This window comes from Pygocentrus nattereri, chromosome 10 (assembly GCF_015220715.1).
Source record: "Pygocentrus nattereri isolate fPygNat1 chromosome 10, fPygNat1.pri, whole genome shotgun sequence".
NCBI classification, from domain to species: Eukaryota; Metazoa; Chordata; class Actinopteri; order Characiformes; family Serrasalmidae; genus Pygocentrus; species Pygocentrus nattereri.
The window spans coordinates 30,582,648-30,610,203 of NC_051220.1; the positions used below are offsets into that span (position 1 = coordinate 30,582,648).

The 27,556-nt window shown below is 37.3% G+C and overlaps 1 protein-coding gene across 1 annotated transcript; it reads left to right on the forward strand.

The window, feature by feature from the left end:
* Nucleotides 1–1,257: 1,257 nt before the first annotated feature.
* On the forward strand, nt 1,258–26,437 carry LOC108423442 (uncharacterized protein C14orf132). The gene is made up of 2 exons (XM_017690735.2): nt 1,258–1,594; nt 24,673–26,437. Exons 1-2 carry the CDS (start codon nt 1,568–1,570, stop codon nt 24,904–24,906), a joined length of 261 nt encoding a protein of 86 aa, XP_017546224.1. The 5' UTR covers nt 1,258–1,567; the 3' UTR covers nt 24,907–26,437.
* Nucleotides 26,438–27,556: the final 1,119 nt, after the last annotated feature.

Sequence of the window (27,556 nt, forward strand, 5' to 3'; positions counted from 1 at the left end):
AAACATTGACATGCTACATTTTTGTCTTACAAGCTTTAGAGTCATTATTTAAGCACAGTTAAAAGTAGTAAATCCAATATGAAAAAGTAAACGTACACCATAGCATAACAACTCAGCATAATAACACAAAGAGCCACTGTTAGCATCAATAAAAAAATTGCATTATGTGAAAAACAGCATTATTGTAGCAGTAGTAACCACATTTTCAAAAGAATATTCAGCTGCATTAAGAAAGATCTGATGCTATGCTCTGCAGACACCAGAAGAAAATGCATTTGATTCTGTCACATATATTAAAGATTACTTTTAAATTGCCTAAAAAACAATTTGCGCTTGCAGCAAACAATTATTTCCAGGGAGCATGCACTGCTGGATTGGTGGCTTCTGTAGCGCACCCTCTATTGGTGATCTAAGTCTGCATGGTTTATTCATGTTTCATGGTATCTATAGCAGTACTTCAACGCTTTCTTCCCAGATGTCAAATCAAATGAAGATGGAATATGTCATCCCTCACTCAAAGGCATTTACATCTTTAATTCATGCCAATGTTAACATATATACACTCTTTTCAATGTCCGGTAAACTATGAAAGGTGTCATTTATTGCATGTTTGTTCCCTCATGTCACACAGGACATTTTTTATCATCATGGCTATGATCTGAGTATATTCACACACAATGAGATGTTATTCAATTGTATTGTTACAGACTAATTGTGCAAATATGGCCTCTAATGTATATCTATTAGACTTATAGGTCCAATTTTCCAGGATTGTTATTATAAGCATCAATGGCATCAATGGAGATTCATCATTGCAAATTCTTTTAAATTTGTTTAATCTTACTCTGGGAAACTGACCCAAAATGTTCTGTGTTCACTTATTTAACATCTTCAGCTGAGGATCAGGTGGACAGTGCAGGTAGACCACTGCGCTGGAGCTGATCTACACCATAATAGCCTTAACTATTAAAGCTGCATTGTAAAACCTCATTTACTATGAATATCATGCAGATTAAAATCAAACACTAAACAACACCAAAGACAACATTTTTAAAAATGAATTTCCCTAATCTTGGAGCAATATTAAATAACCACCAGTAAATTTGAAAAATTATCCATGGCAAGCACGTAAAACCCAGCTGTGTGGGGAGAGAGAGAGACACACACACACACACACACAAAGAGTGAGAGAGAGAGAGAGAGAGAGAGAGAGAGAGAGAGAGAGAGAGAGAGAGAGAGAGAGTCTGTCTTTCTTCACTCTGTGCTGTTTTTCTCTCGTTGCGGTCTCTCAGTAGCTCTCTCCGTAGCTGGTTTAGTTATGGATCAATAGCGCTGTCTCTCTCTCTCTCCCTCTCTCTCTCTCTCTCTCTCCCTCTCTCTCTCTCTCTCTCTCTCTCTCTCTCACTCTCTCTCTCTCTCTCTCTCTCTCTCCCCCTCTCCCTTTCCCTCTCTCTCTCCCTCTCAAAACTCAAACCGCACTCAGCCCAATGAGCTGCTCTGGGAATACAGTCTAATACAAACACCTCTTTACTTCCTCGCTGGATGAAATTAAGCAGAATTCAGCAACATGGATCTTTCATTTATGGCTGCACAGGTAAGAAAAAGCTACATGACTTTCTATTTTTTTTTTCTTCAAGAAAAGGGAAAGAACAGTGCATTAAATCTCTGAGGAAATGAGCTGATAAGTTTAGTTTGAACAGGAAGTGAGGGTGTGGCTTTGCTTTTCTGAGGAAGTGCTTGGGTTTTTTAATTTCAGTTATTTCCAGCTTTCCTCCACTTCTGCAGTCCACAGCATTTTCCATGTATCGCCTACGAAATCCACGGGACTCACAAACTGTTGCTGTTATAAGTTGCCTGTAATGTTCCAGTAACAGTTCTTATTTCACATATTGCTGAGATTATTTCACATATTACTCTTACATTTGATGTTGAAATGACTTTTTATCCCACACACACACACACACACACACACACAGACACACACACACACATTTTCTAAGCCGCTTCTCCCTCAGGGTCGCGGGGGGTGGGGGGGTTGGTGCTGGAGCCTATCTCAGCATTCGTCGGGAGGAAGGCAGGATACACCCTAGACAGGTCGCCAGTCCATCGCAGGACAGACTTTTTATCACTCTCAAGAAATTATAGTTAGTAGTTCCTAATTTAGATTTGGCTTAGTGATTACTAGAGATAATATCAATAATATCAGTGTCATATGGGGAACAGCAAATATATTTGCTTAACAAAATTGGCTTTCAACTGATGTTTAGATTTAAATATGATTTCCAAACAACAAAGTCGTGACTGCAGAACATTTTGGTGATGTCACTGCACTAAATCATGCTGCATTTCATTTAGCTTCCTGAATTTATAACATTAAATAAACAAATAAACATTAGATTTCTTTGGAATGATTGTCCAGGTAAATCAGTTTATAAATGTTTATCTATCGGCATTGTAGAGGTGTTCAATATGTCCAAAATAAAATGTTGCAATACTTCCAGAATCTCAAAATTTACACAAAGTCACAATTTATTTCTGACACAAGTTGGAAAAGACAAAAAGAACTAGTCATGCCAAAAACACTATCAAATCAATTTAGTACAATATATATATATATATATATATATATATATATATATATATATATATTGTGCTGCAGCAAATTCAGTTAAACAGTACTAATGATGCTCTCTTTAGAACATGCAGTTGTTCAGTGTTATGCACTGTTAAATGGTTCTACAGAACCATGAACACTCGAAGAACAATGTCTATGCTTAAGGGGTTATTTAGATTGTGAACGCGTTCTTCAGACTGATGGAAACAGTGTTGTACATGGTACTATATAGGAACTGTATAAAGCGCAAGAAAGGCTTCTGCTAGTGTAAGCTTGACATCTTCAAGAGCGTAGAAGTACACTTGTTTGGGGAAAAAAAAATGGACCATGAACACTTAAAGAACCCTTTGCATGAATAATGAGTTCTTTGTAAGATGAAAGATTCTTCAGATTGATATGGAATGTGCTGTATTTGGTTCTATATAGAACCTTTTTGAAAAGGGTTGTATATAGCACTAAAAAGGGTTCCACAATTGTTACAAGCTAACAAACTCTTTCTGGTACTGTTTAGACCCCTTTTTGCTAAGACTGTACATATGATATGCATAATATACTCAGAAAACTATTTTGTGACATATTGTGATGTAATTTGCCACATTAATGCTACATATCATCAGACTGCCCAGACGTACAGTATCAGATACAGGCGTCAGCCCACAATTCCCATATCAGTGTGTTCTTAAAGATCATCATTAGAAGGCACCAGTTTCCTGGGGAACACCTTTAGATCCCAGAATTCAAAACCATCACCTGTTAAATCGTTAGTTCACTTTGCATTGTGATATTAACCTGTCAGGATGACACAAATATTATTATCAGCAATAATGCATCATTACAAAATCATCAGGAAAGCAAAAGTGAACATTAATTTTTTTTTTCAGCAGGACGATGAACTGAAAAATCCTTGCTTTGTGAAAGTCTTTCCAGTTGCTTCATGAGCTTTTATTCATATTCAGCAAAGTCAATTTAGACTCAGAATGGTCTTAGCTATTTTGTAAATTTGTGTTACCCATGGTCAAATACCTCAATAGTACTGAATTAATCATTCAAATAAATGAAGCAATTCAGCCTTGAGTTGATATTTGAAACACTGCTGGACATCCTTTCTAATCAAAATGCATTGGACAGCTGTCTAAATGTTCTGCTCTTCTTTTCTCTTTTCCCCTAAAATGACTTTACATTCTTATTGGTCACAGAACCAAAAAAGGTATGTTTCCCCTCCATATGAACAGACTTATTCAGTCTGCAGGTGCTGCTGTTATTGTTTAAGCTCTCTGATGAAAGTCTGTTTGGAAGCGCTACCAGGTTTTGGGTGAAATCATCCACTGTGTTTTTTTTTGTCCATTACAACCCAAACAGACATGGTTGTATTGCCACACCAAGCTAATGTAAAGGTCAAGTGGGATCTGTTTTATCAAGAGAAGATTTAATCTCTTGTGTTTAGTTGATCCTTTTGAGGCATGTTGCTGACACATCCTGTCCTGCTATGATGATTATTGCTTAAAACTCTTTTTAGGAACCTGATTTGCACCCAGAGTTTACACATGACCAATTACAAAATGAAGAAGGCACCGACATTAGTATGAAATATTACATTACGAAAAGACAATGATAAAATCTTCTCATATTCACCCTTGACATCAAGTGGCTTTGATAGGAATATAGCAGATATAGTATAATTAAACAGATGCAAGTATAATGTACTTCTTGTCGTATGCCAAAATGTCACCACTGTCATGTGATGTTACAACTAAGCCATTAAACCATGAGAATAGTCCAAATCTTCTCTACATAAAGTCAGTAAATTGTGTGGAACTTTTTATTCACATTCAAAAAACATACTATAATTTATTTTAACACGTAATTTTATGCATTCAGGTTAATCTGAGTCAAAGTTAATTTGATTCTAATAGGATAGTTGTAGTAAATTAACCCTGTCTATGGCGTGAGTTATAACTTTCCCAGTTATGACATTCACTAGCCCTTTTCATCTGTAGCCCAGCTTTCGCCAAATGCCCGCAAAGCAACTAAGCAATGTGTGTCATATTGCTGCTATCAAAACAAAACCTCGTATCTCCAAAATGACAACTTTACAGGAGAAGGAAATACTTCCTTTACTTTTAATGTAAGTCAATGGAACCAGACTTTTTTCCAAGTCATTTTGGGCCATTTCTTTTAGTCCAGGGTAATAGATATTTTCAAATTATGTTAAAAACTGAAAAATGTGCGCAAAACACAAAAATTGAGATATGAGGTTTTGTCCTGACAACAGCGATATACTAATTTGAACTATTGGGTTTGATGCCTCAAAAGCACAACAGAGCTCACTGCTAAAAGGTGCAGAAACATTAACCTAACAGGCTGTTTCAGTGAGCCAGACTGGCACTTGTACAGCAACCCAATTCACCACAGCCTGAATTGCATTTAAGAGCCCAAGTCTACTTTTGCTTCCACTATAACTCACAGGGTGCAGAGCAGTTCCTTAGAGATACAGTATCTCTTTCACAATCAATTATGATAAATCTTCTGGTAGAAAGATATATAAGAGAAAAGCCACCTAAAGGAAGAGGGCATCATACTAATATAACAGCACTGTTGAAACAATTTCTTTTCTATTTTTATTTTTAAGGTACTTTAAAACCTCCAGCTGCCCTTCACATTGTTGAAATGTATGAATGACTTCAAAGAATGTTAGGAAAGGATAAACTGAAGCCAACAAAAACATTTTGCTTGAATTTATAGAGCCAGTCTCTATGCTGTTTGTAATGTAATGCTATTCTATGTCCGTTGCACACTGTCATGTTTGCAAGCTATTCCAACAAATAGTTTATATACTAGAACACATGTATAAAAGTCATTTCACAACATTACATAGTCTGTATACATGTGCTCTACCAATGTATATGTGGTACTGTGGAATGGCTTGTAAACACAGTAGTCTACACCAGTGATTCTCAGTCTCGATCCTGGAGCTCTCAGCAAGTTTTAGTTATTTTGCTGCTACAACTCATCAGATAATTAACAGTCGTTTCCTGAGTTTAACTGGTTATATTAATAAAACCCAACGTGCCAAGAAGGGTTCTTTTTCAGAGCAATGCCATAGCAGAACCATTGTTGGTTACCAAAGAAATCTTTCAGAGGGTAGAACTCCAAGAACATTTTTATATTAAAATCCACATAATATAAAGGTTCATATGGGAATAAAAAATAATACCTTTATGGTACTGACTGAATTATCTCAAAAAATCAAAACATTCTTTGTCATTCATTATTGAAATTCAGTATGTGAGTAGTCAGTTTTATCATTTATGTTCATAAGCATCCAGACTGCTGATTGGCTGCCTAAATCAGTGATTCTCAGAGCAATACTCAGAGACCCCCAGATGGCCCAAATATTGCTGCAACCCAATTCACAATGCGTAACATAAAATGTGTGCCCCTTCTTGCGTTTTTTGAGGACCAGCTTGGTTTGAGAACTACTGATTTAAATTGGATGCTGTCACCATGTTATTAATGTCAGCACTTCTTAATTAGTCTGTAATCTTAATTACTCTGTAATCCATTGCAGTCAGTAATTACATCTCTCAACACCGCACGTTCATTTCTGGTTTGTAACTCAAAAGAATAAAGAAAAAAATTAGTGTAGGAATTGTTATCAAAATTAAGGCATCAGTATTGATATCAATATCTGGGAAAAAATGAATTAATGATACTAGCCCTAATTCTACACCAATTAAAGATTTTTCGTGTCAGCATACATCCAAGCCAGGAACTATTCAGGAACCTTGATTTTTAAAAGTGCACGTAAAGCAATGGTACTTTAGGACCAGGATTGAGAACAACTCATGCAGACTAAATGGAGAAATGGGCAGAATCATGTGCAGCCTTGTGGCAATAGCAGCATTAAGGCTTTGTCATATGCCTCCAGACGTACAAACCTAGGTCTTAATGACTATTAATAAAAATGTCTGCTTCCTGAGCAAGAAATGCTTTATTCAACCAGTCTACAGAAGAAGCTGAATAACCATCGTGCCATCCACTTTATGTCACAAACTGCTCACTGACAGACATGAATAATGAATATTATATTCATATTAATGTGCTTCACGTCTTCACCCCAGTGGGAAAAGATAGCACGAACTTCTACTGTTGAATGTTATATTTCTCTGAAACGTTTGTCCATGTTCAGATGAATGTGTTGGAAACAACTCATGTATTTTTGCCTTTTAATAGCATGGATTGTCACTGAACTTGAATATATTTGATACAGTAGAACAGTGATGGCACATAGTCTTAATAGCATGGAAAAAACTTCCAAAATAAATCTCAGGCTTATTACATACTAAAGCTTATTATACAATAACTACTGGGACTTCAGTGCAAACTGGTTGAGCTATTCTTAGGTTATAGAAGTATGCCTCTGGGCTCAGGCCTTTTAAGGGTTAATTATTAATATAAAATATAAGCTATCTGTTTGAGTGTACTGACTGCACAGCTCTGAAGCATTTGCACAAAACAGGGATTGGATTCTCTCTGTAGAGGCTGCTTATCCCAGCCAAATCAACCAATATGTTTCTCAAGGTTTTGGCCCAGCTATATATTTAACGCTTTTGGTGAAGCTGCAGGAGAAGACAATTATGTATACAATTTTCATTTAATGTATGATTTCATTTATTAATTGAGGTTATCAGGGCCCTACCATTTTGTTATTTGCATTTAGTTAAACAGTCTTTGCAGGAATTCCTTTGATTGGTCAGAGCAGATTAACGGTCTATACTGCTAAAATGAAGATGTCTAAATTGTTCATAGTTCTAGTTAAAATCTGCACATCTTATTTGCAAAACTGTTCTTTAAGGAACCAGATCCATTGAAAGGTTCTTTAGGGAGAGAGTGATTCTTCTGTGCCACACTCTGAAAGAATGCAAAGAAGTGATTCTTCACACCTGGGACCAGTTGTTGAATACAACACAAAGCACTTACTGCTATAACAGAACGCTCAACAGCATATAAGTATAGTAAGCGATGCCAAGGGTAATCTAATAAAGCAATAAAAACATTAAAATGAATTACAATCTATGGTTCTACTCAACACTTAAAGTTCAAATATGAATTAAATTAACTTATGGTACACATTTCCATTCAGTCAAATACAGCACAGTCAGGATATTTTTAGTAAATAGGTTTCAGTAAATACCTTCAACCCCCTTGTTTGTCTCATTTGGGAAACTACAAGGAAGGATGAGAAGGAAGTTAATGCTAAAGTTGTCAAAGTGCTAATTATTTTGTTTGTTGTGGGGATGTCACATATGCTACTAAAACTGGATTTTGTAGCCAGATGATTTTAGGAAGATTAAATTATTGAACTTTCATTTTTCTAGTTTTCTAGTCACTCTGTGGCTGAAATAGAACAAGAGATTGTATGACTGACGGAGGGGAGAGATCTCTGAGAACTTGGACTGGAGTTCTGGACAGCTTCTGCTATGAAGCTGGACCCCTTTTTGATGAATATAGATAGGACTGAGATATAGGAAAGTGATGGAGGTGGTGATGGTGTGTTTTGAGAACATGAAAAACAGAATGTAGAGATGTGCATATGTTAGATTGGAAAAATGATAAGCTTTAGGTATGGTCACTTTCATGATTAAAATATTAAGCAAAGAAAAATGTTTTAAATGATATTTACATCATTACATGACTTATATAAAACATAATTTCTGCAGTATGTGTATGTGTCTATACATAGAACCCATTAGTTGGTGTTGTTGCTAAACTTGGTTGTCTTGTTGGATTGCATTGTGTCTTTTTGTGTGCAGGAGTGTTTTATAAATGTTAATGGGCAGTAATATCACCCAGTGTTGTGCTTTTCACATACAAATCTATGCTAATGTAACCTATGGCTGCAAATCAATGCGTTTAAATTTTGTAAAATAACTTTTGGAAATAGAGTGATTCCCTAAAAAAAAACTCATGTTATTTTATAAACATATTGAGCATCTACTTATTCAAGTGCCACTCATAAATGTGTTCTTTCATAGCAACTGTTGCTGGAACAAAAGTTTGACAAGCTATACTTGAAATCTTAGTGAGAAACTGTAGCACATAACTCAATCAAAACACCTATATTTAGGGTGCATTAATAATTTCACATGATTACTATTTACATGTGGGTGGAAGATCACATTGTCAGGACAGACTGAGTATATTTCCTGTTCTGTAATCAATCAATCAATTATTACAGAACATTAGCAGTTCTGTAATAAAGCTAACATTAGCAGGGGCTAAATTCATTCTCTTTTCCGACTTGCCTGCATCTCAAACAAGAAACTCTACATTATTTATCTAAAGTCTAACCTAAATTCATTAGGATGAACTGGATGTTTGCCAGCATTCTGTAAAGCTTGTCCAGACTCACAGCAGCTGATGCGAATGAATGCATTTGTGGGCAGAGCACGGATAAGTCAATTACCAACTGGTCTTTGTGGATGTGTATTCCTGGCTCTACTGAGTGCTCCATTCTCTCGCTCTTCTCCCCCGAAACCCTTTATATGCTGCTATTAGTAGAACTCGGTCATCTTGTTGCTTAAGGTCGGATTCCATCGCAGCTCATTACGCCTGTGTGTCCTTGCTGCACTTCTCCCTCCCACACAATCTGAAGACATGTTGCAACAGACTAGAGTTGTTCATCTTTTGGGGAAATTACAGTGCTATTTGCACATATCTGCTTAAAGGCTTGTGGTAATGGTAATGGATACCGTCATCAGAGTTGTAAACATTTATAATGTAGGATTGCATAATTCACTGTTTAAAAAGGTTATAAATGAATACTGTAATTTTGTGTAGAATTTTGAATTCAGTTGTGTGTATTGTAAGAGGGAACATTTGGCAGCAGTATAACAATACTTGTAGGCTTTTCCACAATACATGATATGTCAGTAAATAAGATTTTTCTGAAGTTTGTGCATAAGATGGACAAAATGCACCAGCAAAACAGTGATGGCTTATTTAAAGTTGTAAGTGTTTGCAGTCTCTCTACAACTTACTGCTAAATTCTCACAAATTCTGCCTCCCGTTGTAATTATTGCTACATCTGTCAGACTTTCAGCCCAGGCACCCGGTAGCATCTGTCGCATTTGTGCTAACAGATTAATTTTTTGGTAGCACAAAAGAAATATTTTGAAGGATGATTGTGAAAACTGTGACACTTAATAAGCATTTTGAATGTTAATGAAAATAAGAAATAGTGGTTAACAATGCTGTTTTCTTCACTCACCTTCACTGATCAGAGTGGATGAGTTTAAGCACAGTTAGAGCAGCAGCAGATCAACAGTGTAACACAATCACAGTCCACTGCAGCTGCGTTCTATATGGCCTTTAACTCAAGATTAAATAATTTACTGACATTCTTTAATGAAAATCACATAAGTGATACTGAGTACCTCAATATCGTTTGGTAATAAACTTGTTACGTCTGGTTTTGTCACTGCATAAATGTGCATTTGTTACATCCTTCTGAGGCTTTTGGCTAAAGTGAAAAAAGCCCCCCAATTAATTTACTGGCACTACCATTCTCACTGCAGGTTTCATGCAGTCTTTCAGTTTTCTAGAAATACTGATGATCCCCATGACTGAGGAAAGCATATTGTGATAAAATTGATCACAATAGCATTAACACATTGTAACATTGGCCATCCCAACTTACAGTAATAAAGTAGTGTTGAGATGCATTTTTATTTTCCTCACATGAAATGTCAATACAGAGAATGAAGGCAGATCAAAGAAAAGCTTAAATGGTTGAAATGCTCATTTTCTTGGTTTGAGAGTTGAGATTTCATAATCAGTGCAGAGGCACATGTTCATAGCTCTCTGATTTACAGCACTAAGAAACATTTGTTTACCTTATAAAACTCTTTTTATAAACCACATTGAGTCTTAGCAATGGTAACATTCACCCAAAATGGATTAATCACATAAAAACATGAGTTTCCTTTGAACTATCAGCCAAACAAAGCAAAGTTGCAGACATCCTTCATGCTTTATTTCCATATTCAGTAGGATTTTTCTATTTTTGTCACCTCTCTCTCTCTCTCTCTTTCTCAAGCATATTTAAGTAAAGAGGATCAAACTGTAGAACTGACTGACTGGTTTACTGTATTTTCCAGACATGCTTTTTTTTTTAAAGAAAATCCTCTGCAATGATTAGCATGGTCTTTAGCTATGCCTGAGCAGTTTTGTAACTGTCCACTGTCAGATTAGCTCAAAGAGACTTAAAAAGAAATACAGGATTAGCCACTTAGTCATAAAATTTGGAATTTTTTCAGCAATACAGAAACAGACTTTATATTTTTAGGCCTCATTTTTGTGCAACCTTGAACTGTCTTTTGTCAGACTGAAAAAGAATGGCTCAGTTCTAAATGAACTCTTAAGGAGTCTTTGTCTTTTTTTATCTTGGCCTCATTACAGAGTAAAATCATACCGGAGTTGTGAGGAACATGTAAACAGCAGAAAGCTTTCACAGAGAGAGACGCACAGGAGCCAAGATTTTTCAGACCAGCTTGTGGAGCCTGTTGAGAGGACTAAAACATGCAGGGTTTGAGATGTGAGACGGAAAAACATCCGATTCACTTTTCCTCTTGGCTTCATTCTCTCTTGCTCTCTTTCGCTCCATCTCAGTTGTTCCTTCTACCCCTCTCTGCCCCTGGCCTCTCTGAGAAAAAGAGACAAAGAGGAGTCAGAAAAACAGAAACAGAAAGAATATATGCTGTGTGTGGCTCAGACAGGTGTAGACGATAGGGAATTTTCAAAAGGGAAGAGAAGAAACTCAGAACACAAGCCTCTCCATCTTTGGCACTCAGTAGCATGCTGTCTGCTTAGCATGCTACAGTAGAACATGTGTCACTCTACAAAAGCCACACTTCCTCTGTTGTGAGCAAGTCTCCCAGAGGCCCACAGCGCTCTACACTTTCAGCACAGTGTTACTCGACAGCAGCAACTTGATAATGGATTGTTTCCCTCAAACCCATATGCTTAGTGCTGGGCGATATATCATCTATACTAGTAAATCCATGAATCACGAAAACAGTTCAGGGCTGTACAATGCGGTATTGTACTGTACAGTATTGTCATACATGCTAAGAAATTGATCCTGTTGGAATACATAAAGGATCACAGTCCCATGCATGCTATAGAGCTATGTCCAAGTACTTCTGGAAGTTTTAGTCAGTTTTTCATAATCAGCCACTCATGGGCTCTTTAACTGTGAGGACTGCACAATAGCAAAACATCATTTGCCAACTACTCAAGCATTTAGTTTACTTCTGAAGTTTATTGTAGTTGTAGTCCATCAGGTATTTCAAACTGCAGAGAACAAATGAAGAAACAAATTTACAAATCCAGATGTTTGTAAATAACGGACCTCACGATATACAAAATGCACAAAATTTGTTTAGTTTGGGCCGTGATGTCATATTTAAAGTGAATAAGGACTTAAGATTTTACAGTTTGCTAAATAAACTATTTTGTTTCCTGTTTTGAAATATATGACTACAACCATGAATGCATTACTGCTGGTCCAGTATTTTCTCACACTCAAAGATACAGAAAACATGCAACTTAAGTGCTAATGAGATTTACATTTCTTAGAAACCCTTTATGTACTTTTTATCTGTTTTAAAAATGATTCATTTGCGCTGTGTTTCACTTCACAGATGGGTTAAATGTGGAGGTGAAATTTCTCTGTTGTGGGACTAATAAGGGTCACTTAATCTTAATAAAAAATGCCATAAGTGCCTTTATCTGCTCTTGTGCCTTTTTGCATGTCTACACTGATGGTTCTTTGTGCTTGACTAAAGCCCATGCTTTGGTTTTGTTTTGTTTCATTTTAAAAAAAATCTTCATTCCCACACACATCCTGCCTCAGAGCTTCGCTTGTGACAGAAATGTTCCCTTTGATGTAATTTTAAGAGAAGCAGAGCAGAACAAAGTGGTCCAAACAAAACAAGCTCTGTCAGGTTTATAAGACATTCTTTCAGCATACCCAAAGGAAAACTGTCTTTTTCGTAAGATGAACTTTTCTTTGTCTCAGAAAAGATAAAGCACATCTCAATGCTGCTTTAATGAAGCATGACTGGTTTCTGAGTTCTTTCTTTTAAACCTCCTTCAGGAGACAAAAAAGAGGGAAACAAACAAATTTATTTGTTGTTTAAGATGTTTTAAAGATGAACAAGAAAAGCACAAGTAAGTAAGTAAGTAAAATTTATTCATACAGCACTTTTCACAGATGTAGGTCACAAAGTGCTTTACAAAAACAAAAACACAATGTTAAAAGACAAACACAAAACAATTACACATAGGATAGAAACCTAATACAGACCAATTACCCAAATACTTGTATAAAAAGATAAGTCTTCAGCTGTTTTTTAAATGAATCGATAGAATCAGCAGACCTTAAAAGAGTATGCAGAGCATTCCATAATCTAGGTGCTATAACCTCAAATGCTCGATCACCACGAGTCTTTAAGCGAGTACGTGGCACAGACAATAATCTTAGATTATTATTAGGTTCTGTTGCAGTGTTGTCTGTGGTGTAAAGGAGAGCTCCCTAAGAAATTGATGAGATTTTATTACTCAGCTAAGACTTGGAGACAAGTAAGAAGCAAAAGAGACAATATTTTGGAAATCCAAGGGCTATTCCTCAGCACCAGGATGTCAGAAAGATGAGAAAATTGTTTCATATGAGGAGTAAATGAAATCTTTCAGAATAATTCTTCTGAGTTTGCTGTGTTAATAATGCAAACTTAAATATGTTATATGATTATGGAAAATACTGTGTCACTGAATTTTGCCAACACCACACAGCAACACATACACATACTGCATTTTCTGAGCTAGTGGTCATATGAGGTGGCTGGCTAATGATTTATGCATACCTCAGCTGTCTTTAGATGTGCATCTAAGTGATTTAGATAATAATCACCCCTGCAACTTTTAATCTTGTATGACTAATTTCCAGCCTTGCTCTGGGTAAGATGTGGCACTGGCTCAACTCCAAGTGTCTTGGGTAAGGCTCTGTCTGGCAGTGTTAATATCATGCTCTCTGAACACGTTCAGGAACATTATTCTGTCTGCACAGACTTAATAACAGTCCACATTATAAGCTGAACCCTATCCAAAAAGCCAATAAAATGCATGCAGAACTCACTGAAAGAACCCAATCAGTTTAGATTATATTTGTGTGGCTAATGAAATGTACTATGTCTAGAATTCTGTGTAATTTCTAACAGACTCCTGAAACACAATGCGGTTTGGTAACATAAACAGCCCATGTCTCACTGGCCACCAGCAGCTGCTGTGATACATCTGTGGAGATTGTGGTGTTTTTCTTCCAGCCCTATTATGGATGAAAGATGGGCAGTTTTTCTCCTAAGAGCTTTTCATTTCACGAATGAGCTCAAAAACAGCACGCAGCCTCACTTGAGCTGAGATCCAATAAAATCTCCTCTACCCCCGCCCTAAAGTTCCTCAATATTTCATGTAGCCAGAGCAGACAAGAAGATCCAATGGAGCAAAGACTGGCAGCAGACAAATTGACTACTTTGGGCTTTACAGCATCATTTACTTCAACTTGTAATGAATATCTTTTCTTTCTTACATTGTGTATGACTACTCATAATGAGCCTCTCTTCCTCATAACACAAAACCTCTCTTGCAAGACACATGATAAACAGCACATGCAAACATATGATAATAAGCAATGGATATAAAAGAGGATTGCAGTGGAAATAATTTTTTGGCGAGTGACAATCAGATGGATGTGTGCAGGTCTGACAGCGTGGCCCACGGCATCCAAAATAAGAACACTGACTTGGCTCGCTTTTGTCAGGAACGCTCAGTTGTCAAGAAAATCCATTATTTTACCCGTTGCTAAGAGCATCAACCCAGCAACAGGCAAGAGCTCATGGACTACATGGAGAGTCTTAAAGTGACAGACACATCAGATACAAAGACTGACACAAGATTAGATATTTGAGACAGTATATGTAGCCATAGATATAATCCATGTGATGGACAAGAATGTTAAGCTGCTGCATTCTGCTGTCAATGTTTTCATTTTTGTATTTCTGGCCATGCCTGCTTCAGGACCACATGCTCACCATACAGACAAAGCAACTGCAGCATCAAACAACATAACTACATTTGCATTTCCTGAAAAATATACAGTTTTTACAAGACAAGAAATCAAAAAGAATATTTTTGAGTAATAAGCATTCTGAGAGTTAAAATGTAATAAAAAAAAGGAAAGAAAGAAAGAAAGAAAGAAAGAAAGAAAAAAAGAAAGAAAGAAAGAAAGAAAGAAAGAAAGAAAGAAAGAAAGAAAGAAAGAAAGATGACATAAGAATAAAGAAAGGGAATGAAAATTAAGAAAGAAAAACACAAGGAAAGAAAGTTGAAAAGTCTGGAGAAATAAATAGATGAAAAATAGCTTTCTGAGAAATGTTAGTTTTATAAATATAAGGAAAAAATTGGAGTCAGCTTCTTTTCATGCAAAGATAAAGAAAAAGGGCTACATCAATTTATAATAAATAACCCATGTGGCTTAAAATTCTGTTCATGACTGTCCACAAGAGGGAGCTACTGGCAATGTAGCGACTAGTGTGAAAACAGTTTTGTGATAGCTGAAAAGCATGAGTATTGAGTATTGTGGATATGTGAGAAGCATGTGCTTTCTAGGACTTTTGGGGAACTACTGCATCTCATCATTAACAAAATTGTTTCTGTATAAATTACATTTCAGATCTGATTTAAAATGTCTGATTCATGAACTGATGAGTTGCCTCAGATATTTGAACAGGAATTAATTTGTCTTCTCTTTAACAGATTATCTTGTATATAACCATGGAAATGTGCTACAAACAACAGTCAGTACTTAATCTAATGCTAAAAACAATAAGCTGTTCCACACCACTGCTGAGAGAGAGGATGATCTTTAATCAAGATTTGCACTACCAATATGGAACCTTATCAGTCAACTCTTTAAATTCTACTAAGCTTTATGGGGTGCATGTTCTGTTTTACATTTCATCTTTTCTCTTGTTTTGTTTGGCACCAAAGTGTTATAATTAATTTTCACGTGACCGTTTACCACCTCTCCTAGCTAAATTTCCTTCGAGATCAATAAAGTATCTATCTATCTATCTATCTATCTATCTATCTATCTATCTATCTATCTATCTATCTATCTATCTATCTATCTATCTATCTATCTATCTATCTATCTATCTTATCTTTAGCTGTTTTTGATCTGATTGTGCCTCAAAAAGCACTGGGCATGACTACTGCACACTGAATAGGTGGATATATGTAAATGTGTTGATTCTCATGGTATCACAGAAACAATGAATTCCAAGTTGTCTATTTCCATATATGGACTGTTTTATACTGGACAGTGTTTAGAAACTTTAACGATGTTAACGTATCACTTCAGACTCCTATGTATGAAATAGCAAGGATAATTCAGATGATAAGGGCCCTATTTTTAATTGAAACACTTAATTTAAGATGAGCAGCTAAAAGTAGGCTATCATGCTCAACACTCCACTACCCCACAGGAAGTGTGCTATTTCAGATTTTTTGATCATTCATTCTTTTATTACTTCAGCTATGCAATCCAGCATTTTCCACTGATATTGGCCCTATACTGATACGTGGTATCAAACTGGTACAATCCCTACTGTTAATATTTTCACAGTTTCATACACCTGCCAGGGACATAAAGTTTTGTGGGAGACTAACACTCTGAAAATCCTCACTCTATTCACAAGTGGATAATGTACAGTTCACAAAGGAAAGGTTCCTCTGATATTTGCAGAATGTAATTAAACACTATAAAAGACATGTACTTTTTTTGACTAGGGGCCAGTTTTCTGGACATGGGTTAATCTTAGTGCATGGGTTAATGCAGTACCTAATGGTTATTCACTCTTAAAATCATTTTTAATTTTTGTTTAACAACTTAAAATCCCAGGAATATTACATATATTTTTCAATAACTTTTGGGGATTTGTAACAGTGTAGTCTTGCTCAGGTATTCTTAGGTTAAAGACGTTTGTAATGAAACGCCTGTGGATCCTGGCGATTTACAGAGTTAATCTTATTTCTGACCTGGGAAAGTTCCATTCTTTCCTCATAGTATATCATGCTTCCACAGTTAGTCTTATTTCACTCAGTCCTAGGGTGGCTTTGTCATGTAGTTTTGTGTGTCTCAGAGTCTGCACATGTGTAAACTCAGACATTAGAGTATCATCATGAATCATTAGTGGTTAGTTCGAAAGCTTCTTGCCCTTAAACTCTGATAAACCCCCGAAAGCCACAGAAACTACTTCAGCTCAGTTAGGCAGTTTAAGAAGCATAACTTTTTCAAGCGTGCCTTTTTCACTTCCAGCAGAGCGGCTGAAGAATGCAGAAAAGGTGTTTCACTACTGTATGAAAAGCAGCAGATTTGTTCCACCATAGAAGAAGAATTGATTTGCAAGCCATGCACCTCATGGAACGTGCCTCAACCTCTTTAATCGCAGTAACAGTTGGAGTCTACAGCAGGTGCCCAGCACTCCTGGGAATCAATCTTTATATGGAGTTTTAAGGTTGGCTCAGAAAGTTCTGTGGGCATTGTAAGAGGAAAAATCAATGCGATTAAGGCTATAAATCTAGACTATATTTTCACGCACCACTTCTGAGGATCTGCTGGTTTTTCAAGCATTACACTGTTGAATTACCCCCTGTCTCTCATCATAGTGTGTTTGAAAGTTTTCAAATTCATTGCCCTGTTTATTTTTGTTCTGTTATGATTGTACTCGGCCTTGTAGTCTACGCTTTTTCTGACTCGAGACTGAGAAACGGCACAGGTTGGTGTCGTCTGAGATATCACTACTGTAGCATGCAGGCAGATTCTCTTTACAGTCTGTGTCTGCTCAATATATTCTCTTGCCGCTCAGATCCCTGATGACTAACACGGGCACAGTGGATCACTGTACTTTCCGAACAAGCTCTGAAATCACTGAAACACAAGGGATTATGGCTTGTTCTAGTCATGATTGGCAGTACTGCTGGAAGAAAAGGGTATTTTTTCTGTTTTCCACTTCTAGTTGCTGGTAATGTTGCTTGTAACTGGTGGTTTTCAGTCTTTAGACAGTTCAGTTTTAAGATAAATTATGTAGTTAAAAGATGATTTTTGTAAACATACAAAGATGGTTCACAAATTAAAGGAAAAAACAACACAAAGTGTCTGTCATGTCTCCACCCTCTGGAGACACTGACTCCACCCACTCTCCTTCTCTCCTACACAACTTTCAAGGACATTAAGACTGCTACAAATACCCTTATATTTTCATTGTGTTTGTGAAATCTCTGTGTTGCTACCCTGTGTTTGTCACTCAAGTGACAAACACAATTCCAGGCCAGCCATGCAGTCAGGCCAACTGGACATGCTAAATTGCCCCTAGATGTGAATGTGTGTGTGAATGTATATGTCTGTTTGTCTGCCCTGCGATTGACTGGAGACCTGTCCATGGTGTTTCCTGCCTTCCACCCAATGGCTGCTGCCCTGCGATGGACTGGAGACCTGTCCAGGGTGTTTCCTGCCTTCCATCCAATGGCTGCTGGGATGATTTAGAATATGTGTGTGTATTTATTTATTCAGCTGCCTGTTTATTGCAACCTGCCTGCTGTGACAATGAGTATCAGAATGCCTGTAATAAAGTCACTTCACACTTGCAAACCTGCCTCAGCCCGGCTCTGGGCCACAATGAGCCACCACAACAGCTTCAATGTGTAGAATCTACAAGTCTATACAACTGTAGTGGAGGAATAAGACCTTGTTCTTCCAAAAGATATTTGCTATTTATGGGCTGTCTAACAAAAATCTCCCAAAGATGTTGAATTGCACTGACATTTCGTGTCTGCAAAGGCCAAAGCATATGGTTTACATCATTTTCATACTCATCAAGCCATTCAGTAACTGTCCGTACCTTGTGAATGGAACATTTGTCATCCTGAAAGAGACTCCCATCAGGATAGAAATGTTTCATCTTAGGTTAAAGGTGATTAATCAATATAATGTTGTATTGATCCACAGCAACCCTTCAGTGTAAGTGGACCTAAACCATGCCAGCAAAATGCCCTCACAGCATACCAAAACCACTGGATTCAGGCACGTACCGTGCTCTTGGTGTTCGAGACACATGCTCTCACCCATTTGTGGAAAATACAGTGAAGGATGACTCTTGTCACATTGATCCAAACTTGTGATATTGCAGGCATGTTCAGCATTTTTATACATGCCACACAGCATGGTAGGATGAGGTATATATATATATCTGTAGCTAAAATACCTAGGGTCCTCCTTAGTAACAATTTTCCTTTCATGAATTCAATCGCGCCCAAAGACTGATAGGATTGGCTCCAGCACCCCCCCGCGACCCTGAAGGAGAAGCGGCTTAGAAAATGGATGGATGGATGGATGGATGGATGGATGGATGGATGGATGGATGAATTCAATCAGTTCTTATAGGCACTATAACTAGTAATTTTTGTAGTTTTAACACATTGTGTAGAATTTTGTAATATAAACATTTTCATTAAAACTCAAAAACCCATGTGATTCATTTTGTGTTTCTTATGCCCAAGCAAGTATTACAGCTGGATGAAAACAGTAGAGTAGCCCTTTTAATGTACTGAGAGAGCTTTAATGTCTGTATTAGCCAACCAATCATTCAGACACATTCTGGGGGCTCACTACCTTAAAAGCACTTTAAATGTCTGCGACCTATTTTGGTCCCTTGCTTAAATGCACAGGTGCTTTTGGATGCCCCATGCAGAGATTTCATTTCCTCTCCATGAAATATCTGGCCACTCATCTGCATATTGATACAAGTTCTGGACATTACAAGAAGTCCAGAGAGGGGCAAGTTGAAAAAGAGATAAGACTAAGCACATTCTGAGAAACACATTATTTGCACACTCAAAGCAAATTTAATCTGTAAAATGCGAACAGTGGCACTAGATGTCAGTGATTAACAAAGATTTATTTCACTGCTTGGATTTTCCAAATCTTGTTATGGTGAGAATAAAATCAGCATTGCAGTAATATCAACAAGATGAAGTACTAGAAAAACAAGTCATGACTCAGAAGGTTATTGAACTGAATTAAACTGAGATGAGTTATATACACTCTCAGAAAGGTAAGGTACAAAAGTGTCACTGGGGCAGTACACCTCTTGTCATTGGGGTGGGACCTTCAAGGGTACATCTCAGTACCTTTAGTCAAGGAATAGAATTGTACCATAATACGTTGAAATTATATAGTCTAAGTTGTATTGAGTCCACACATCCCATCTTGTCTCCAGGCTTAGATTTTAAAACAAAAAAAAATACAAATCTTTTCATTTCACATGGAAAAATATATTTATGGTGCACAATTGCACTTTAAAACAACTGTTGTACCTTTGAGGGAACATTTACATTGCACCTTGATGAATGACAAATGCACCTGCACAGAACCTTTATTTTTAACAGTATCAGTATTTTTAACAGTAACTGCACCAGTGCAAACAACAAAAACAGTAGCAGCAGCAAGCTGTTCCACATATGTTTATTTGCATCTCCTAGTCATGGGAAAATGTGTGTGTGTTTGATGAGTTTGCTTTGTTTGATGAGTTCATCAACAACAAGTTGAGTTGTGTAGTGTGTGATACCAAGTTGTTTAATGTGTGTTCCTCAATATTTCAGTCAATTAGTTTGATATACCATCTTTTTAGAAGCTGTTAGGACTTTAAAAGTTGTGTAATGCATCCAAGGCTTAAAACTGAGTTGAGTTAAGCTGAGCTGAATTGAGCTGACTTGAGTCTTTGGCATAGGCCTCACCAAAAACACTCTATTTGATCAACTGTTAGGCCACCTGCAGCATTTTATGCTTCTTTCCAGTCATATGATTTATTACAATTAGAGATGTCTCACATTATTTGCCCAGAGAACAAAGCCATATTTAAATTTTTTTTATATTTTTTATCACTGAAACATTTTTTATGTGTCAGTGATATTAGAGAATGACCTTTTAGGTGTCAGTGATATTCAAGTGATATTAGAAATGTACATTTCATAATGTCTGTTAACATTCTACAGAAACAAAGGTTTCTGTATGTTGTTTGTTTGTGCAACCATTAAAGTGCAGTTATCAACCTACAGCAATTACTGTTAGACATAAATCAATACATTAGTCCAATGAGTTCCTCTCTGGTATTGCAGGCCATTATAAATACCCTTTTAATAGAGAGGAGCTTAGAAGTAAATGTATGTCTTGTTGCTCTGCTTATCAATCAGCATGATAATGAAGGCATTACAATTAAAAGACATGTCCGCAGTTACTGTATGCAAAACAAGCTCCTTATAGTCAGTAACAGCCATCAGTTAGACCTAGTACACATAGTTCTGTAATAGAACTCTGCAGGCAGTGCTTGATTTGACTTTATTCTGCAATGCTGCAACAACAACTGTTCTCAGTGTACAAATTTGATGTCCATTGTATCTACAGTAAAACAATAATAAAGTAAAATAATATACCAGTTTATTTGAAGATGCAAGGAGTAGAGGTCGTAAAGGTGGATGACTTCAAATATCTTGGGTCAACCATCCGGAGCAATTGACAGTGTAGAAAAGAGGTGAAGAAGAGGGTGCAGGCAGGATGGAGTGGGTGGAGACGGATGTCAGGGCTGATGTGTGACAGAAGGATAGCAGCAAGAGTGAAAGGGAAGGTTTACAAGACAGTAGTGCGTCCTGCTATGATGGATGGTTTGGAGGCTGTGGCTCTGTCTAAAAGACAGGAGGCTGAGCTGGAGGTGGCGGAGATGAAGATGCTGAGATTTTCGTTGGGAGTGACAAGGATGGACAAGATTAGAAATGAGCAGATCAGAGGGACAGTGAAGGTGGAGCAGTTTGGAGATAAAGCCAGAGAGGCCAGGTTGAGATGGTTTGGACATGTGTTGAGGAGGAATAGTGGATATATTGGGCAAAGAATGTTGGAGATGGAGCTGCCGGGTAAAAGGAGAAGAGGTAGATCTCAGAGAAGGTTTATGGATGTAGTGAAGGTGGACATGGAGATGGTTGGTGTAAAAGTAGAGGAGGCAGTGGATAGGGCAAGAAGGATCTTCACTCTTCTTCAGTGTTATACTGGCCACAAGTCATAAAAGCATGAGAGGAATACAAATAACCATCTAAGGCTGCTATCATCCTTTTCATGCAGTGCCTTAAAATAGCGTGATGAGTCACCCATTTCATTGCCAGAAAACTTTCCATATCAGCATTCCATTTTTTTAATTCAAAAGTTAACTCAAAACTTTGGCCTTCTTACCCCCAGGTCCAAACATATTTGTTCCTGTCTCTTTATATCCCGCTGTAAAGCTGCAGGTTGAATGAAGGTTCCTACTCATCTCTATGTCTGTTGTCATGCCTCAGCTGTAATTATGTCATTGTTTGGAGCCTCCCCTTTGACAAGAGCAGTCTGTCTGTGTGCTATTCTGAGCATATTCATGTGTTAGGCAGCCTCATACTGTATGTACAGTGGATATGAGAGGATGCTTGTGCTCTGCCAGCCAGCCTGTCTTGGAGCACTAATTGTCTTAACCAATAAATCATTTTAACTGGCCCCTCTTTAAATATTTATTACACATTAATTAAGCCCTACTTCCTCAGATGTGTGGGAATGTATGCCAAGGGTATAAAACATTCGTTCTCATTTGCAAAGGATGTCGTGCAGCAGTTCAAATAATGGTTAAATATGCCATTTAATGTGCATATGGAAATGCTTTTGGAAAAGTGATTTTTTTTCTTTCTGAAAGCACAGTAAAATGTCTGAGAAGTTCTTGAATGTCCTTGAGTTAATGTATTCCGGCATGTGAAGGAGTCAATTAACTCCTTAAATTTTATCTCTTGGTTGTATTAATCAGTGCTGTAGTACTTAGACAATACAAGCAAGATGAAAAGCAATCACACTTTGCAAAAAAGGGTTCTCTACAGTATCTTATAGTATACTATGACTTGTTAGTGTTTTAGTGATTTAGTCAACCTTCTGTAACCTCTTTCTGCAGGTCCCCTAGTGGCCATTCCACCGGCAGGATGGATCTCCACTCAATATTTTCAGTTATATAATCAAATAAAATATTTTACCCCAGAACATAAGTAGGACATTGTTGGCTCCTTGTGTGTAAAATCTAGTGACTGTGTTGAGCTGTTAGGGAGCAATGAGTGGTTAAGAAGGGAAGGAGTGAGAAACCCCTGCTATGAAAACAATTCACATCACTCCACAATGAAAAACAGCATTTAACCCTATCGAACAGAGTTTTTTGGATTTGGTGATGAGGCCTTTAACGTGTTTAAATCTGTTGCCAGATGAGTTACACTGCATGTACGTTCACACTGATGAGCGAGAAAACCACTGTGTAAAAGATGCACAAGACTTTCTTTATCATTGGATGCAGTATTGCATGTTCCCACTTAAATTTTTTCTTGTTCTGATAGGCTGTGTGTTGTGGAGTCAGAGTCACATGATCATCCAAGGGTTTCTGGGAACTGGTCCTTGTGTGATAGACATTTCCATGGAATACATATTCCATCAATGCTATTGAAGAAAAAAAATCATAACAGGCAGAAAATGCATTTTATGTTTACTAGGAGTTAAAGTTCTTTAAAAATATGTACAATGGTTTCCACTTCATGAAGATTATGCATGACTATAGTGATGAGACCTAATTATAATAATAATAATTGAAGCAGTATAGAACATAATATCTGACTATACTGACTATACTCTACTTGAGTACGAAAGCAGAAAATAGCTTTTCCGAAATGAGTTTTTACTGTTATGCTATTTTGTTCTATTAAGGAGATGTGCGGCTGTAGACATAAACAGAGTAAGCTGTACATGTCTGCAGCCACACAGCTCACAGAAACTGTACAAGTACAAATATGTATAACTGATATCTGGAATTTATAATTAGGCCTTTGGGTTTTAAGTTCAATTACTTGGAATGATGCTTCATAATAGTGTTGTCAACAGAATAGATGTCTACCACTTTAGCTTAAGGCCCGTTACATCAATGTTATGTAATTTATATAAATATACATATACATAAAACATGTCAACATGTCACCAATACATATACATAAAACATGTCAACTGTCGATTGCTGGCACAAGCTATAAATAGTACTGCTCTACAAATATGCTACTCAATGCTCATATGTAAGAGGTAGCCTTCAAATAACGTGTTAACAAACTATACTGAACTACTGACTATACTGGACTACATGCAAACTGGCTAAGTTTGGACCCACAAGTAGATCCTTGACATTTAAGGAGTTTATCAGGAAAAAATAAGAAAACCTCTGTACTCACTGTGCTATTTATACAAACAAAGTTGAATAAATCAAGTGTATTGTAGTTTATTGTATTGTATTGTATCTTATTGTTATTGTATTGCATTGAATGGCACAGAGTTCTGCGTTCAACTCTGTTTCTTTTTCTCTTGGTGTCTGCAGTGACATTTTGTTTCTAGCAGTATCTGAGCTCAGGACTGTCTTTTTCTCTAAGCTATTGGTAACTTTCTCTAGATTGACAAAGCACTTCTTGTAAGTCGCTCTGGATAAGAGCGTCTGCTAAATGCTGTAAATGTAAATGTAAATGTAAATCTTACAAAGTACTTACTCTGGACCCCCTGGTGGCACAGGGGCCCTTGGCAACTGTTTATATCATTTATAGCAAAAAATGATTCCAACCTTGTGGGGGCAATTGTAGAACAATTTGAATAGCAGACTTGAAAAAGAACCATTTCTTAAACTGCAAAGAAGCATTGAGTTGTCATGGCTTGAAATATTATCACTTTACTAAAGAACTGCTGAAAAATACATATTTCTAGATAGCACATTTTAATCTTGAAATTCATATTCTGAGCCCAGTGATAATATGAACTTAATCTAAAGCTCTGATACTCTATTTCATGGTTATCTCTTGCACAGATCCCAGTTATGACAGGAGCCTTCATGGACTCTTCACCCAATGATGACTACAGCATCGAGCATTCCCTCTTCAACTCATCTGCCAGCGTGAACGCGGCCCCCACAACCTCGGTGCAGACGCAGCACGATGAGCAGCAGCACATGTCCAGCGATGCTATCTGGCTGTGGATCGCCATCGTAGCCACCATTGGGAACATTGTGGTGGTGGGAGTAGTTTACGCATTCACTTTCTGATCTCTCTGTTGAAAGAGACTTCACTGCAGCTGAACTCTCGAGGCTGAGGATGAGGGCAGTGTTAAATTATATATACTGTCTACCGGCAGACATATTGTTTTCAGGTCTCAACTAAACCAGTCTCTGCCATCAAAACTTTTCTTCCCACAATCTGGAAGCCTCCAACCTCAATGCATTAGTGAGCAGTGTCCTTGTGTTTAGAGGATGTTCAAATGAATTAAATGGGCTGTAAGGATTGGACCTACTTAAATGTTCCCTGGAGATATGAGAAGCAATTAAGAAAAGCGCTGCTCAATTATTTGGATGAAGGGACCGCAAATCTTTAAACATTAAAGGGAATCAGGTCACTGCTGTAGCATTATTTTAAGCTTTTACACAACAAGAATCAGCATACTTATTTTGCTGTGTTTTTGCTTGACATATGAAGAAGATTTCTATTTAATTATTTCTAATTCATTATTTATTATGATAAAAGAAACATTTTTCATAGCTACACCTCACATTTATTCCACAGCAATCTCTACGTTCATTTCATAAAGGCAACTAAGGAGAATTTCTGATCAAACGCTGCATATCTAAACATTAATGACTTGTGAAAAAGCACTGCCACAACGGGTTGCAGAAGTAAAGCGTTATGTTGTGCCAGGCACGTTCTTCCACCACGTTCTCCGTATTCCAAAGCCGCATCTCATTTCTATCTGTGTTGTTCTCCAAGAAATCTTAATGTCAGAGGCATTCAGCAATCGGCTGAGGTCCACTTGTTACCATGGAGATTAATCCTCCCTAATTACGGACATTAAATGACTCTTCCCCAGCTGCAGGGAAGAAAGCTCCTGCAGGAGAGATCCTGGCTCTTGGATGTCTTATTTTGTCTGCCAGCTGTTTTCCTTCTATCAGAAGAGGTGGGACTAAACCCTGAAGAAGCCATAAGCACACATCATGTTCTCTCACAGATGTACTTTAGACTGGGTTGCCATGGAGAAGGCTAGAAGGGGCACAAAGAGAGTCCTAGTAATGCCACTGCACAGCTCCAGCCCTCTAGTGGGCTCTCAGAGAGGACTCCCTAGAGATATCTGCTCAAGTCAGATCAATGACCATGTCTCACAATAGCAATGTGTATAAATATATGACAGTTTATATACCATATTGCATATAGATGTTATTTCACCATTGCATTATATGTTACTGTAATGTAACATAAATGAAGCATATACTCATAATGTACTTATTTTTTCAAGGGTAATGGACTGGACTATTTTTGCTGTCTGATTGAAGTTCTTGGAATCACCTCCTACTCAACCCATTTGAATCTGCCTGCTTATCCATTTCCATGTAAAAACCATGGATATTGTTTACACATAATTTGTGAAGTTATTAATATTTTCTAATGTAATCATTACAGAACAAGAAGTGAAAAATGACCACTAGAATTGAAATGGATGTGTTTAGATGCTGAGGTTTGTGAAAAGCCATACAGCAAGCTATTCTTTTGTTACATGTACTTTTAATTAAACATTATTCCACAACATTATATTTTGCCGTTTCCTCGTAACTTGAGATTAATCACAGTGGAGAACTGTTTCCATTACAGCTATGTTCAGTTTGGGCTATAAATGTCAAAACTTGCTCAAAAATGAGGAAAAAAACCTCTGTGATAATGACAATATCTGCAAGCACCCCTTTGGCATTCTAGTAGCATGTTAACATCAATCTAATCGTAATTCATATTAACCTTTTTGGCCATTCTAGATTGAACACAGACATCTGAAGCTTGTAATAAATGCATTAACAAATATTTTACATTGTACAGTGACTCAGTAGAACTGCTGCCACTGTATTGTGTAAGATACCACTCATACTCACAGTCAGTGATGTATATAGGGGACCTATTATGGTGATTTTTAATGTTCATGATTTTATTTGTGGAGTCTACTAGAATAGATTTGTATGCCACAATGTTCCAAAAAACATGTTATTTATACTGTCTATTCACCCTCTGTCTGAGTTCTGATAGAGCTCCTGTGTCTTTAAGCTCCATCTCCCAATAAGCCCAGTGTGCTCTGATTGGTCAGCTCATCCACTCTGTTCTGACTGGTCAACCACCACAGTGGTTCCGCCTCTACATGTTCCACCCCGGTCTTGCAGTCTGTAGACAGAAACTTCTCTCCTGAGTGGCATTTTCCAATGGCGTCAGTTCTGCCGTATCCGTTAGATAGAGTCAGAGTCCAATCCTGAAAGTCAAGTCTTTCTGGCCTCCAGTAGTTGCTGTGCGTTGTGTGAGGTCATGCCAGGCTAAGTGAGCAGTAAGGAATAAGGATTGTATTATGAGATTGCTCCATCTTGTAACAAAGGAAAGGGCTGGAATTTCAACAAGGTGTTTCAGGCAGCTGAGAAAATGGTTTCTGAGGGAGACAGTTACACCTTCTGGTGTGTACTTTGAGCTTTGTGGCTTTGCAGACCATTTACATGCCCTAAACATTTTATAACATACTAAATGATAAATGGAGATGCATAAAAGGTTCCCTTTCAATACAGCAAAATAATGATACATTAAATAAAAATTAAGTAAAATTACAGAGTTGTATTTTTTATTTTGTGGAAATTGGTAGGCCTTCTTTGAAGGTCTAAGGGTTCCCCACTGAACCTGCAC